The sequence below is a fragment of the Lonchura striata genome, chromosome 3, assembly GCF_050655825.1.
Source record: "Lonchura striata isolate lonStrDom1 chromosome 3, ASM5065582v1, whole genome shotgun sequence".
NCBI classification, from domain to species: Eukaryota; Metazoa; Chordata; class Aves; order Passeriformes; family Estrildidae; genus Lonchura; species Lonchura striata.
Window position 1 is genome coordinate 26,810,420 of NC_140705.1, and position 15,726 is coordinate 26,826,145.

General features: G+C 36.1%; 1 protein-coding gene across 1 annotated transcript in view; it reads right to left on the reverse strand.

Annotated features, from left to right (window-relative positions):
- The window catches only part of LOC110468097 (protein eyes shut homolog), a 386,727-nt gene that overhangs the window by 170,808 nt on the left and 200,193 nt on the right, over positions 1–15,726 (reverse strand). Inside the window, exon 17 of the mRNA XM_085574727.1 lies at positions 12,575–12,696. Coding sequence (XP_085430853.1) covers positions 12,575–12,696 — 122 coding nt within the window. The remainder of the gene's footprint in view (positions 1–12,574; positions 12,697–15,726) is intronic.

The window sequence follows — 15,726 nt, forward strand, 5'->3', positions numbered from 1 at the left end:
TGCTACGCAGGATATTTATACTTTGAACTCCCTTTGTTTCATGCTGCTGTTCTCTTTTTTCCATTTTCCTGAACCAGAATATAAGATACATCTTGTATCAGGGTGGATGCATCTTTCAGACTACTGGACTCCAGAGATGAGGTACACACTTACTTTCTTTTTGGATCAAACTCTTTCCTTATTTATCTCAATAACAGCAATTCGTCCTATCTACAAGGCCAGATGAATTTACATTGTTATCTGTTTTAGCTGGTAAACATTAAAATAATTAAAAATTGCTAGTCAAACTGTCTAATTTGAATGAGTATTTGTGCTTTAAAAGCACAAGTGCTGAATACTTTGAATACTTTTAATTAAGAAAGACAACAAAACAAGTAAAATTGTAATAAGCAAAACTGACTATTATTGCTGTCATATGGGAGGATCACTTGGATCATATGGCCCTGAACCAGAAAATAAAACATGTTTCGGTATCAACTGTCTCATTCATAGACCATTATCATGGGGAAAACCATTGTTGAAGTTCCTTCCCATTAGTCTTGCCTACTTAAATTCCTATTTTAGAAGTAGTAGTGATTAATTTAAAAATACAAAAAAATCACTCTAATGTTTGGGTGTATTTTTTACTCTTGCTTTACAGTTTTGGTTATTATCTAAGGTGTTAGAAAAACTGTTTACCATGTACAACTTTTTAAATATAAATTATAATAATATTTAAGAATACTGAATCATCCCTTAAAATTTAGGAACTTTCATCTCCAAAACTTATCATGATGTACAAAAAGGATGCCATAGTAATATGAAAATTTTGGAATGCAGCTTAGCAATTTATCACACAGCACAGGGTAAAGAGAAAGAAAAGTGTGTTTAAATTTGTGTTCTGTGTGTCAAAAAAATTTCTGAGTAGCAGCATTAATTTCTTGAATTACAGCATATCCTCAAAGAGAATGTTTATGCATTCTGGCGTGTGAAGCTGTTCTTTGAGTAACATCCTCTATTAACTTAACCCACATTAGACTTCCTTCGTTCCTTAACAAAACGCAAAGGGAAAAGGACATAAATGCCTTTTTATCTCACCATCTCTGGTCACTAACACCAAGACTTGCATTCTTTGCCTGTGTATCTTTCATTCCTCACTGGAACAGCTATCAGTACAGCAGCAACAAGGTAATTCAAGATTTCATCATACAATCTGGAAGAAAATATGTAATTTGCAGCCTTTTTAATAGGCAGCATCTCTACAAAGATGTGTCAAGGAGAAAACCCTTAATTTGAAAAACTGAGAATCAATAAATCAATGCTACCATGAAAAGAAAGTAATAAATGATCTGCCTCCAATTTCTTGGGTGTTACTGATTTACTTTGGTAGAGAAAAAAAGTGTTATTTCATACTTTCAAGAATCAGAAGGAATCAGTTGTCATGTGGCTTCCAAGAGTTACAGTAAATTAATCTGTTAGACTCAGATTTTGAATAAATCAATTGTCAGGATGACTCTGCATCTTTCAAGGATTTTGAATAAAAGGTTTTCATCTCCCCAGTTGCCTGTTTGCTTGTGCTCCACTCTCTTAATTTAATGCCAGTCTTTGATGGCAACTGGGTTTATTGCTGCACCTGTGGAAACTGATATCTTCAGCACTATTTCCCCTTGGAAATCTCTTCCCCTACTCAAGATTACTGTGTAAAGAGCCTAGTTGTTATGGAAAGCAGCTCAATGCCTTTCCTCAATTTTTATTGCTCTGATATTTTCTGAGAGTTACAGGTAACTCTTATAGCATTTTAGTATTGATTTTGAGACAAGTCCTTTTTGACCTGAAAAATCTGAAAGGAAGAAAAATGCTGCACTGAAACAGTAGAAGCTATCACCTGAATGCAGGTAACAGCCCCTCCAGGAGAAACATTTGTTAAATTCGGGAAGTTAAGCAATGTAGTCGTAGTTCTGTCAATTGACCTCAAAGCTCTTCACCCTATACACAGAGATTACACTGATTGCAGAAGATAAAAATGAACTCTTTGGGTAGAGTGCTGATAACAGAAAGAACTTTTTCTCAGAGGAGTAAAGGAGATATTTTCTGGTCTCTTTCTTCCACCGCAGGCAATCAAAAAAGGCCAAATAAAGGTGATTACAATTGCAAACTTTATTAGCAATAATTAGCATGGCAACATGAAGGGCTAAATAACATGCTCCAACTTTGAATTTTTATGAAGCATGAACAATACAAATCTAACTGTGAAGACAGATTACCTTGACATTTGGAGAATTTGACATGAGAAAAAATTGAACAAAATGCACACCAATTCAGAAGTCTGTGCAAATGAACTCTGCATGATGATTTGAGCAAAGAAATGTTTGTCTCCTTCATTTTGCAGTTTTTGAACTGTGCAAGTTATTTAAGCAAGATGTCTCTACCAGTTTTGCAGAACTATTTCCAATATTCTATGGAAAATTTTTCAGTATTGTTGATTGATGTTTACCAAGGGCCTACTCAAGTTCCAAGGAAAAGAATCATAGAACAAACATTGCCATGGCTCAGTCTGACATCAAAGCACTATCTGATCCAAGCATAGAAGAAAGGGTGTAAGAAAATATTTATTTGAACAAATTGACTAATGTATTATTTATCTTTTTATTTCCCATTTTTCTTTTTATTTATTCCAAACATAGAAGGCATGGAATACTTTATGCCTAGAATCAATTAGATTCTAAAATCAATTAGATTCTAAAAACTGATAACTAAGGATAGATATACTATTTATTATAGCAGAATATATTAGATCATCATAACATCACTTAACCATATAGTATCTATATTTCTATATTTCAAGGGAACTATTGAAACATTTTCAGAACTCAGTAGCAGTTATGCTAACTTCAACATTATAACTCAGATTTTCAAAAGAACCTATAGAAAATAAAACTTTTGGAAAGGCTAGAGAGTGTCATAATACTGGCAGTCTAGAAAATACTTTGTAAACAGATTAAGAAGCAGAGAAATCTGTGTTTTCATATTACTTATTAGAATAAGAGAAATAAAAGAAAAAAGGATTTGCACAAACTGACCTTCATTAATATGCCAAATTATAACATTTACCTAATAATGCAAGAGAATTGTAACCTCAAAAGAATAACAGAGGAAATAACATTTTACCTTTCAAGTCTAAATTGACCAAAAATCACCTAACACAGATCTTGATTAGTTTAGCCCACGAATCAATTTTCAAGCATATAAATAGTAAACAAACAAACAAACAAACAAAAAAAAATTAAAAAAAAATAAGCATCTTCAAACAAGACAGGACTTCTCAAAGTTATAAAAAACCAGACAGGCAAACAAACAAATATATCTGCACTGCTCGAATACTGCAGTCACACATGAGGTAACTATTTCTGTACTGCAGATCCTGTTAAAAAACCAAATTTGACTTGTCATATTCTGGCAAACAGCCTTTTATAAAATAGTCTTCTCCTTAAAAAGATTATTGTTTTGATATAAGCTATAAAAGCAAATACCAAAAATTATTTTCAGTTCATCTGCAAGAGTCAGTTATGTCTTTATCTACCTTTGATATCTACTGTAATATAAACAATACAACTTTCTTCTATGGGTGTCTCACTGAGTTATTTCAATAGGGCAAACCCATGAAAATTTTATGACTGTCCCTTCCAAACAGGGAATGAACAAGTCCAAGAAACCTACAAATAACAATGCTTATGGTTGCTCATAGAGAGCTGTTATTTTTGTATTTGTAGCCCCTTTTCTCCACCTGTGACCTTCAAAGATAAAGGCTCACTTCTATAACTCTGATAGATTTTTTTCCCTATATCCAAACTGGCATTTAGTAGAAGAAAATATGATGGTTACTGTTCCTGAATTGGTCTGCTTGGTATTGCTGAAGAGTGAGCACTGGTTTATAGAAGACCGCTAACAGTGTACAGTCTGTAACTGCAGTCTAAATAAACTCCTATAATGCTTCTATTGATCTAACAGAGCACCAATTTCTAAGATGCAACTGAGTAACTAATCCTTTTTTAAAATTGTGTTTTCTAAATATACAATAATGCTCTTCTCCAAAATCAATTTTTAGTTCCCATCCCATTCTAATTTTTTTAAGATATTCTGACTGTTATGCTCTGAAAATAATTCTCTGCTTCAAAAGGAAATGCCTCATAACTGAAGATGAAACATTGCCATTCTATTGGTAGGGAAGTAATTTCAGGACAAAATAAACACATGTAACATTTTGACATTAAAACTGACACATTTAATTTACAAAAATTTTGACCTTTGACCAGTTTAGTATTGCTTTAAGAACATAGGAAAAAGGATCTATGCCTATGAAACCAATGAAATCTCTTCCAAGAAGTGAAGCATAGATTTTACTAATGACCTCACAAGTCAAAGGAAAAAGTACAGTTTTTATAGTAATGAGAATGGGATCTACACCCTGTCTTTTTATGTGGAACTGTTTATTACTGATTCTCCATGGTTTGAAGGGATATAATGTCAGCAGCAATGCCCATAATCCTTGAAAAAATTTGTTTCTTTGTGCATGTATTAGACATTGCTGATGCATGAAATATCTAATCTGTAGCTAACAAAGACAGATGGTTTTCCCATTCATTTCTAATGAGCCATTTTTAAAGTGTCAGCAGCATTTTTTGTTTATTTGCTTGTTTAAACTTCCTATTTTATTAAGATTTTCCAAATTAAAAACGTGCATGTTCTTTAAGGTAGCAGTTAAATGAAGGGCAAAAGAACAAGCAGGAATGAGTCTATTATGAATCATGTGCAACAGAAGCATTATAATATTAGGATTAGAAATAATGAGGTAGTGAAATCTGTCTTGAAAACTTTTTTTAAGACATTCTTTTTGTGCATTGACTATCTTATTTCTATTTATTATATTTTTAATTCTCACCATCCCACACATCATCACATCCTATGACATCTCAACCAAGATTATCATGTAGTTGTTGTAACGCGGGCAGCTTCTCTTGCCGCGATGCCCCGAGCGGTGGCGTGCTGGGCGGCGAGAGGGAAGAGAACGGGCGGCCGCTCCCCCTGCGGAGCTCTGCTGTCCCAGTTGTCAGCACAGGGACAGACGGAGGCGACACGGGACTTGAGGATGAACAGGATGGTTTTATTCAGTGAGCCCCAAGACCTCTTTGGGAGAGTGAACAAAGGTTTTATACAGGAACTCAAGAGGAGGGGTTTAGGAACAGCAATGAATGAGGGCAGGGCTGGGGAGGAGTCTAAGGAGGGACTAACATAGCAAAAATCTATCAGCGGAAACAGGGGAGGGGAATAACACAAAGTAACCAATAGGGTGTTGAGCCTCTCCAAATAGACAGGGAATGCTCTGGAAACAGGGGAGGGGATTAGGAGGAATGACAGGGAATGTTCTGGGGAAAGAGGCAGGAAAGGGGAGGATTGACAACTTGGAAAGGAGGGGTTTAGGGAAGAGCTTGGGAAGATTGAGAACTGGGGAAGGGAGGAGATTGGGGGAGGGGGTTTGAACATACACAGAACAAATGTCAAATTAAAGAAAAACACACCACAACATGTAGTGGCAGCATTTTTGTTACTGACCAGAACTGTAGCTACAAAAGACAAGCCATTGAATTTCAGTTTTAGTGTCATTGCTACATAATGTGATGAAAGGATGAATTATGTTGAATATGGTCTTTGTGTCCAGCCATTCAGCATGTTTTGTTTATGAGGATGTTATGGATGTTAAGTCTTTCTAAAGCTCAAGAGAAACAGCATCCACAGTCCTCTCATCTGTCAAGCCAGTCATCTCATTGATTGCTATCATTAGGAATGCTTTGCCTTTGTGAAAACGTTCTTCCGAGCACCTTCTTTTCCATCATGTGTGTGGAAACTATTTCAAGAGTTACTTGCTCCATCTCCTATCAGGAGCCTGCAGCATAGAGTCTCCCAGTGCTTGCCATAACTCATCCTTCCTTCTCATGCTGCCTCATGACTCAGGTTTAGCTGATTTAGAAATTTCACTGGACAGAGTTTCTAGTTTGTCTTCTAGTACCGGCTCACTGAGCCTACTCTGTAGTGGCAGAGCTCAGATAGGATAGGAGCCCTCATCCTGTTGTCAAGCTTACAGGCCTCTAGCATTCATTGTAACTGGAGTCTCCATTTCCAAAATCTTATGCAAAGGCTCTTCCTGGGTCTGCTTCACTGTGTCTGGGAGTTCAGGTTCTTGTATTTGTAGGGTCTTGAAGAATACAATATTGTTCCCATCTCAGTTTCACAGTCTGCAGACTGCCTTCTGAAGCTCCTTTACTTGGCAACACAGATCCTCATCCAGCATAAAAGTGCTTCTTCCAGGCATGGACATTATCATCCGATCCTACAGAACTGCATCCTCCCTGAGGATCTCAGTCTGGTTTGAGGTCTCTAATGTGCTGATCTAGTTACTCTTGTGGATGGTCAGTGACAGTGCCCTGCAGCATCTCACTACCTAAGTATACAGTGTCCTCAGTAGAATTTCTGGCCCCTTCTCCTCTGTTGGCTGTGCTCTGGGCTTGGCAGTTATATACACTCTTTCTAGCATTTGCTGAAAGCATGCTTGGCTGTCCTTAATGTGGAGTCAGCTGGAAACAAAAAGCTTCAAGTCCCCATAAATCAAGGAAAGTTGGCAACAAAGCTTGTGGGACACTGCTACAGCTTGTTAGCAGTCACAGCCTTCTGTAGCTATCCCTTCTGGGGAGCACCAGGCACCCTGAAGCTCTTCAAAGTTTCACAGTAGTCCTCTGATGACCCCAGGAGTTCCCAGGAAGCTTAGCATATCATACGCCAGAGCCCATAAACTGCTGTGCAAACGGCTTTGTTTGTTAGCTCTGCTCATGTATTAGTACATTATATGTAATGAAAGTATTTAACTGCCCTACAGCAATGATAAATTTGGGTAACTTATTTGGGTAACATTTCATACATTTCATACATTCTCAAAGCTATGCTTGAGGTACTTTATTATTTTATAAACTGGTTTAAACTCCTTCCATTTAACCTGTGAGTTCATTGAATAATTTTTTTTGTTTTTCTTTGGGTGTTTCTAAACAAAACACATCCTAAAACATTTATTTAAATATATCACCTAATGATTAAATATACCAGGTAGAACAATGCTACTGTTCAGGAAGAAAAAGTTGACGACCTAATTTTGGAGGGGGGAAGGTATTTTCCAGGTACTTATTATGTTTTGTTTCAAATTTTTATGTTTTATTGGGATTTTGAACAAAATGTTCTTGTTCTTTGAGAATATTGTTGAATTACAGCTAAAATATGCCCTAAGGAGTGCAGAATGTCAGTGACTGTTAGATGCTGTGAGATAGCACAGCAATATTTTCCTTTTTGCTAAAGGCAATAGAAACCCTAAAGCTCATTTCACTGCAGTATGACAACAAGCACACTACACATTTCGAGTTGTTAGCAGTATTACCAGAGAAGAACTATAAAACACTTACTGTCTGTGGAGGAAACACTTGTTTTTGCTTTCACACATTTCTTTAGCTAATTCATTAGTAAACTCCTGATTGTCCATATGAACCTTTTAAAGGTGGGTTTGAGTAAGGAATATGTACATAACCTAATAATATATACTAATAATATGTACTAAGATCAAGAAAAAACCCTACAAATCTGAATGAAAGATAAGTCATAAGTGCAGCAGACAAATGTTTTGGGAAGTGTCTCTATAGCAAGAGAGGAAGAGTTCGCCAGAGAAACCTGAAGAAATTACACATAAGAGTTGCTGCTTGCAATAAAATACTTAAGCATTTGGCATCTGGGATCATTGAATACCAAGGTGATATTCATCTATGGGAAAAGATGCTTCTTGTTTTTAGGGGAAAATAATTAGGAAGAAGTATAGCAGTAGTTAAAAGGAATGTGAGTAAAAAGAGAAGGCACAGTGAAAACAGCATTGAAATTATAATCATAGAGTGACTTCCTTTAGAATTCCATTATAATTTTAAACTCATTCATTTAGAGATGAAGATATCATTAAAATAAACTGTGTAAACAGGCATGCTTTTACTTACAGATCTTTCAGATATTTACACATCCTGAACTTAGGAATCACCTGCTTCTACAACTTGGCACAGAGCAATTCTTGCATATTTCTGAGAAAATGCAGTGGCTGATTTTGACTTTGCTTTTCCAAATAAATCCTTTCCAGAAGGGAAAAAAGAAGCGAAACAGTAAGTTGATTTTCTGTAACAGTACTGCAATTTAAGTATGTATGACACTGAATATATCCTAATGACTTAAGACTGGTCTTTTTTTTAAGAGCTTAGCACAAGTTGCACGAATGAAAAACTATTTTATTCTGAAAAGACCTGGCTTCAAACGTTAAGGAGCAAAGAGGGGAGCAATAGGGAAAGATGTTGTACTTGGAAATGTACTGAGCAAGTAACAACAAGGAGGCAGGATAAGTCTAACTCTGGCTGACAGTATGGCTATCCAAATTGACAGTTGGCATAAATCATTATCTAAGTAAAGACAATGAAAGATGATCATGGCATGGTTACTAATTGAAGAAGCATTGCTAAAGAAGACTAACACAGTTTGAGATGAGTTCTGAAATAATGCAAAATACCCTCTTCTATGAGCACAAAGTATTCTTTCAGCTGGAATCTAAAGGGAGGTAGGAAAACCATGGCCTCCTACAGGACAAGATAGAAGAGCTTAAATGGAGAGAATTTAAATACAGACAACTTTTTTGCACACATTAGTAGTAATTTCTTAGAAGTGCTTAAGGAACTTAAGCCTCAAATTTTAAGGTGATGTTGGCAGTTACCAACTTTTGTCCTTGAAGAACTTAGTGGGAAAGAGAACATTCAGCATTTTATAATACAGCCAGGTTTATGACATCCATAACTGTGAAGGAGTAAATGGAGGCCTGTGATATAGTTGCACAAACAGGATGTAAGAAAACATGCAAAAAGGAAAACATCAAGGATAAGAATGAGCAGGAAGGAAAAATGTCTGCCTCCAAATCAAAACAAACAAAAAACCCCAACCAAACCAAATTAGCAAGATGCCCTGATTGCAAAAATAAAATATCAAGAGCGGATAAGATAGCATTAAGAATTGGACTTTAGTTTACACTGAGATAATAAAAAGATATCTTAGTAGATGGATTCAACTGCTGACAAAGGATAACATTTCTGTACTCGACTGAAGCAAACACTGAACCTGTCATAAAACATAGATAAATGACATAAGAAAATATACTTAGGTAGGTCTAATTTCTTGTTTTGTATGGAGAAGTCTATTTATATGTCATAAACAGAAAAGCAGCAGCAAGGCACCATTTTTGTACTTTATAAAAAACTTAAAAACAAAAATTGACAAAATGAATCTGTGGATTCCAATATGAATACACAGAAAGAACTGAGTACTTTGGAAAGACACTTGATTAATTCTCCAAGTTCTAATATCATAATGATTACAGACAAGTTTCAAATATTCTACATCATTAGAAACTCCAGTTCATCCATAGAATTATGTTGCCTTTTATTCGGCAAGAAGTGTTGAATAGATTTTCACTCAAAAGTTGGTAACAGTAAAGGAGACACAGGGGCTTTAATTAGGGTTTTGATGTTACTAAGGCTAAAACTCAGAATTATCAATACAATAGAGAGGAAATAAGGAATTCAGCTGATACTAGATGAATCTGTCCATAAATGTTCAGAGCCATAGTTTGAGATTTCATGTTATGATGAGAATTAAAATCACATGGCACTGGAAATATATGTATGGAATATATGCATGAAATATTTCTAAATTAATATATGTATCATGTGCCATGAGACAAACTGAAAACTGGGAAGGAAGAAAAGCATATTTCTCATTTTATCACTTGAACATAAATTAAGTCGAATGAAAGGAGACCTATTAAAAACTAGTCACATACAACAATTCAAGCTTGGCTATTGTTTCAGAATCCTTCTTACCTGAATTTTTAAAACAAAAATATGCATCTGAGAAGGCATATTTTCCTTTATTTCCTCTTGGGATGTGATTTACTTTTCTATGATGGAATCCGTAAAGAAAGATAGTGTGACAGATTCGTTGATACTTCAGTTTTGCCAGATAGTTTTCATTTCAAAATTCAACAATGAATAGCCTCAGATAAAGAAAATTAACTCAAAAGTGAAGTTTTAAAATAGTAATTATATTTTGCATAATTGTTATTTTATCACAGATTTGAATTTGGTAGGAAAATGTTTCCTTTTGCATTATATTCACTTTCTATAGAAAAAATATTTTTAAGCTATTGCACAATAAATTACTTTGTTTTCAAGTAACTGATGTTCTCAGTTGGACTTGCAAATATTTATGAGAAAGTAAACTAATATTTATGAGAAAGTAAACTAATGAAGATTATCACAGTATAAAAGAAAGCTAAATTTATCTATCCCTTACATTAATTTAGGTTGTAAGTTGTATCAAGTGCCAGTTGTGGTGTGGCAAATTTCAAAGAAATTCAGAATATTCTGAGTATAGCTGCCAGCAGCTCAACTTACAGCAGGAAAATAAACAGTGCCAAAACATGGCCACAGGCAAGAAAACTTAATTGCCTATCACTGATGCACTCAGATCACTTGCTGGCCTGACTTTGGCCCAAACTAATGCCTGTCCAAAACAATACCTGGGCACAACTCAAGAACTGCAATGATCTTTTCTGTTAGGCAACTATGATCCAGTTATCCTGTTTTAAAAACTACATTTAAGTTTAAAGACATGGCTGGATATCCTCAGGTTCAGGTACCAGTTGCTGCCACTGCTTAGCTACCATGACAAAAACATGTTGTCTTAGAGCTTTTAAGAGAAAAGTATTGGCAAAGGTAATAAAAACAACACATTTTTAAAATTAAGTGTAATTATGGTCTTCTAGCATTCTCAGTACAAAGGCAGTTCTAATGATTGAAATGAAAATGCTTTATAATATAAAAATAAAACATTTTGCTATGCTAATTTTCCTTGGTATTGCCAAGTCTCAGAGTCACTTTTAACTCGAGGTATCTTTGAAGATGTTGCTTTGTTTGGTGTAACCTGCCCGTTGTATATGATGATTCAATGGTATATATCATTTTCCTGTTCCGTTATGTCAATTAGGACATATAGTTCTGAGAAAAAATATGCTTGGTGCTTACACTTCCAATCAATTTTCTGTAACAGTTCAGTATTTGAAAAATCCAGAAAAAGAACTCCTTGAGCATTTTTATTCTCAATAAAAAATAGGAAGTCCTTGAATTTGTGCATAAGTAGTTGAACCAGCTATGAGTAAAATCAGAAGAAGCCCTGTTACCTTCTGCAATAGATACAATACTTCTAGAGCCTGGAAAAATTGGGAAAATGTAAGGATAGGTAAGGATTCATGGCTGCAAAGTATTCGTTCACCTAGAATTGTCCTTGAGGGTGGTAGACTACAAAGAATTAAAAGCATCAGAAAAATAAGAACCACAAAAATTAAATTATTTAACATTTTTTTTTACATTCCAACAGGCTTTAAAAAGTGGGAAAAAAAGCAATTAAAAAGATTTTAAGGTTTTCTCAACATTGCTATAGTTTTTGTGATTAGAATAAAAAATGTTACCAAATTAAGAAGTCTAATACCACCTAAAAATACAGCTCTAGGACATCACAAATCATTTTGATTAAGTTCTGAATATAAATTTATTTTTAGAAAATATTATGCATATTATGTTGTTTAACTTAGTTATGTTTAGCTATTTGGGGAATAATTTCTCCATTGTCAACTGTGGTCAGTTTCCTTTCTGATGTTTGTCTGTAGCACCAGGAATAAAATCACTGTACATCAATTAGACTATGTACCACGTACAGTTTTTATACTGAGCTGTACATGCAGCCTCACCAGTGTCTATTAAGAATTTACAAGACTCCTTAAGTATTGACGTCATAATATAGACAGACCCTGGCTTCCTGGAGGAGAAACAGATTACTAGATGGTTTATGAAATCTTAATCCTCATGCTACTGAAATAAAATAATTTTTAAACCATAAATGCATGCATTCATGAAATAAAGATTGAGGTTTAAGTTAAAAAAAATATAATTAGTGTCAAATCCTCATGCTTTGTCAGAGGGGATATAAATTTTAGTTAAATTACTCTTTTGTTGGTATTTTAAGCCACAAGGTGGCAGCAATGATATAATCTCTTCATCCAACTGCCCACTACCACTACTTTTACTCTTTAAATCATCTCTTGTGTTTACAGGGCAAATATGACAGAAACTATATTTTGTCTTACAATGTACTGTTCCAAACTAGGTTACTTGCTAAATGTTTTTTAATCATACTTTTTTTTAAAATTTTTTTTTATTTTTAATTTTACATATAATACTTATTATATCTGCTGCCTTCACATGAAATTACAGTGTTCATGACACAAGTCCTTTGACCATTTGTGCAATAACATTTCCTTCCCGAGCTAGGAAACAAAATAATGGCTGGATGGCCATTAATTAATGTTCCAGGAAGCCTGGCCTTCCTGGAACATGATCATATACTGAAGAGGTGCAACTCTTACCGATAACTGTTGAAAAGGTCCATGCAGGTGCCATTGTTTCTACAAGGCTCTGAATTACATTCATTTGATTCTTTTTCACAAAATTTTCCTTCCCATCCAGGCAAGCAATCACACTGATATCTCTGTAATACATTAAGTAAAATAAACAATCTGTTACTCTTTGTATTTTAATGCAATTACAAAAGTATTATTATGAAGTGTTGGAAGACATTAACAGAAAGCAAAACAACATTAGGAGTGTTTTAAAACCTGAATGCATAAATAAATTGCCACAGCATGATGGTGAAATGTGTAATCTACCAGCATTGTGGCATCTACATGTGTTTAGAGGCTGCAAAAAAATTTGTTGCATTTTAGGATTTTTGTTATTGAAATTTGGAAACAGGCAGAGACAATTCAGTTTCAAAGATATATGGTCTATGATCTTTATATAAAAAGGAAAGGGAAATTATTTAATTTTCTAATACACTTAAAAAATATAATAAATTAAGAGTCAGAACTCTGAAGGGAGTCCAGATTGATTAGTTGACCCAGACCTTTCTGTAATGATAGTCTTACACTCTCCTGACAAATTAAAAGCTTGAAATATTTTATTGGAGCAAAGATAACAAAAAAGAAAGGAAGTTAACTATTTAAAATCAGTAGGATTGTCCTGGAGTGCAGAACAGCTCCACTGATACTGGTGCTTCAAATGAAATTATTTATGTATATATTCTATATCTGGTCAAATCAACTTTTGCACAAACCAACTTGTACATAGTATATTTATGGTTTATAATTTCCCAACAGCATTCTGCTTGTTTTGTGCTCATGTTAATGAACATCGTTGCTGTGCTTGCTTGGAACACACCCATGATTTCTGCAACATGGATGTTCTAAATCCACTGATATAAGCTTTAAAAGTGAAGAAATAAAACTGAGTTAAAATAGGGCATAGACCATGCACAGATGAAACCAAGTTTTGTGGGAATGTTTGTCTGCTGAAGGGTAGGAAGGCTTTTCAGAGCGATCTGGACAGGTTGGATCAATGGGCCAAGACCAGTTGTGTGACGTTCAACAAGACCAAGTGTTGGTTCCTGCCTTTGGGCCCAACACCCCAGGCAGTGCCACAGGCTGGGGTAAGAGTGGCTGGAAAACTGCCCTGTGGAAAAGGACTTGGAAGGGTTGGTTGACAGCAGCTGAACATGATCCAGTGTGTGCCCAGGTGGCCCTGAAGGCCAGTGCATCCTGGCCTGCACCAGAAATAGTGTGGCCAGCAGGACCAGGGCAGGGACTGTCCCCCTGTACTCAGCACTGCTGAAGCCACACCTCCAGTGTTGGGTCCAGTTCTCTCACTACATGAAGGTTATTGAGGTGCTAGATGAATCCAGAGAGGGGCAACAAAGCTGGTCTGCAAAAGAAGTCCTAGAGGTAGTAGATGAAGGAGCAGGGGTTGTTTGATCTGCAGGAAAGGAGTCCCCGGGGAGACCTTATGCATCGCTACTAGTACCTGAAAGGAGGTTGTACCAAGATGGGGGTCAGTCTCTTCTCCCAGGTAAGAAGTAACAAAACAGGAGAAATGGCCTGAAGTTGCACAAAGGGAGGTTTAGTTTGGATACTAAGAAAAATTTATTCACTGAAAGAATAGACGACCTTTGGAACAGGGTGCCTTGGGAAGTGGTTGAGTTACTATCTTGTAAGAGTTCAAAAAACATGTGGATGTGGCACCTGGGGACATGGTTTGGTGGTGAACATGGCAGTGCTACATTATGAGTTGGACTTGATGATCTTAGAATTTTTTTCTAATATTAATAACTTTATGATAGGAGACATAAAGATTTTGTTAAAATATTTTGTTCTTTTAAAACATAATACAAAGAGATGAACTTGGAAAGAAAATAATTTGCTGTGCCAAAGATTTCAGAATTGTGCCAAAGAAAGAAAAAATATTTGAGACAAATTACATTACTAGTTCACATGTTGGTGTTTCCTATTATATTCTGATCCTGAGATTAGCTCAGTTGTTTACAGCATGGTGCTAATACCACCAAGGTTCTATTCCCATATGGGCTATTCGCTTTGGAGTTGGATTTGATGATCCTTGTATGACCCTTTCATCTCAGAATATTCTGTGATCTTTGATAATAGGCACACCCAAATATCTCAGTTCTCTGCACATTTATCTGTGTCAAGTGGGGAAAAATGGGCACTACTAATCCATACCCATAAGTAACAATCAGACACTTCTTAAAAGCTGTTCTATTGTCAGGTTAGACTTTCATATATACTGGGAATGTGAGATAACAACTTGTTTCCAAAAAGCTCTTCAAGAAATGGATTACAAAATGAGAAGTGAAAGGAGGCTTGCCAAATAGTTTTGTTTAGAAAGCAGCAATATTTTTCTAGTCCCACTAAAATTATCTGTCAATCAAATGCTGAAATTCTGTTCTTTGCAGATTTTTCATTACATGGGGATTGTCACATCAAGCACAAAATCTCACTCACATTTATGTATATCATGCATATGTGCAGAGAAAACTAAAAATTCTCACACATTATTTCATCTCTGTGTAGTTTAACAGTAGTTGAAAGTGCCATGTTGCAATAAGCAATATGTAAGGAGAAAAAAAGGGTTTTTATAGATACAAATCTTTACAGAGAAGGACCTGGGAGGCTTGGAGGGCACCAAGTTGGACAAGAGTCAGCAATACGCCCTTGTGGCCAAGAAGAACAAGAGCATTCTGGGCTGCATTAGGAGGAATGCTCCAGCCAGTACCATTAGTAAGAGATTGACACATCTCCCAGAAGAGAAAAAGCTGAGAGAGCTGGGATTGTCAGTCAGGGCATAGTGTACAGCAACAACATAAAATGACAAGAAGCTGCACAGTGGAAAGTGTTGCTTCTCTTTCGACCGCTACTTGCTGCTCTCGGGGGTTACTTGCCGCTGTCCCCCGTCCCTCCCCGGCCCCCCGGGACCCTCCGGCTAGCTGTCCCCTCCGGGGCCGGGGTTTTCCGTGGTCCCGCTGCCCTGGGCTCACCAGGCAGCGTCTGGGTCAGCACAGTCCAAGCTGCGTCGCTGCCTCAGTCGCCGCTAGGATTCGAGATAAAGAGACCAAGAGAGACCAATGGTATGCTTGTCCAGAGAGATTGTATTGCCTGAAGCGTTGCAGGGA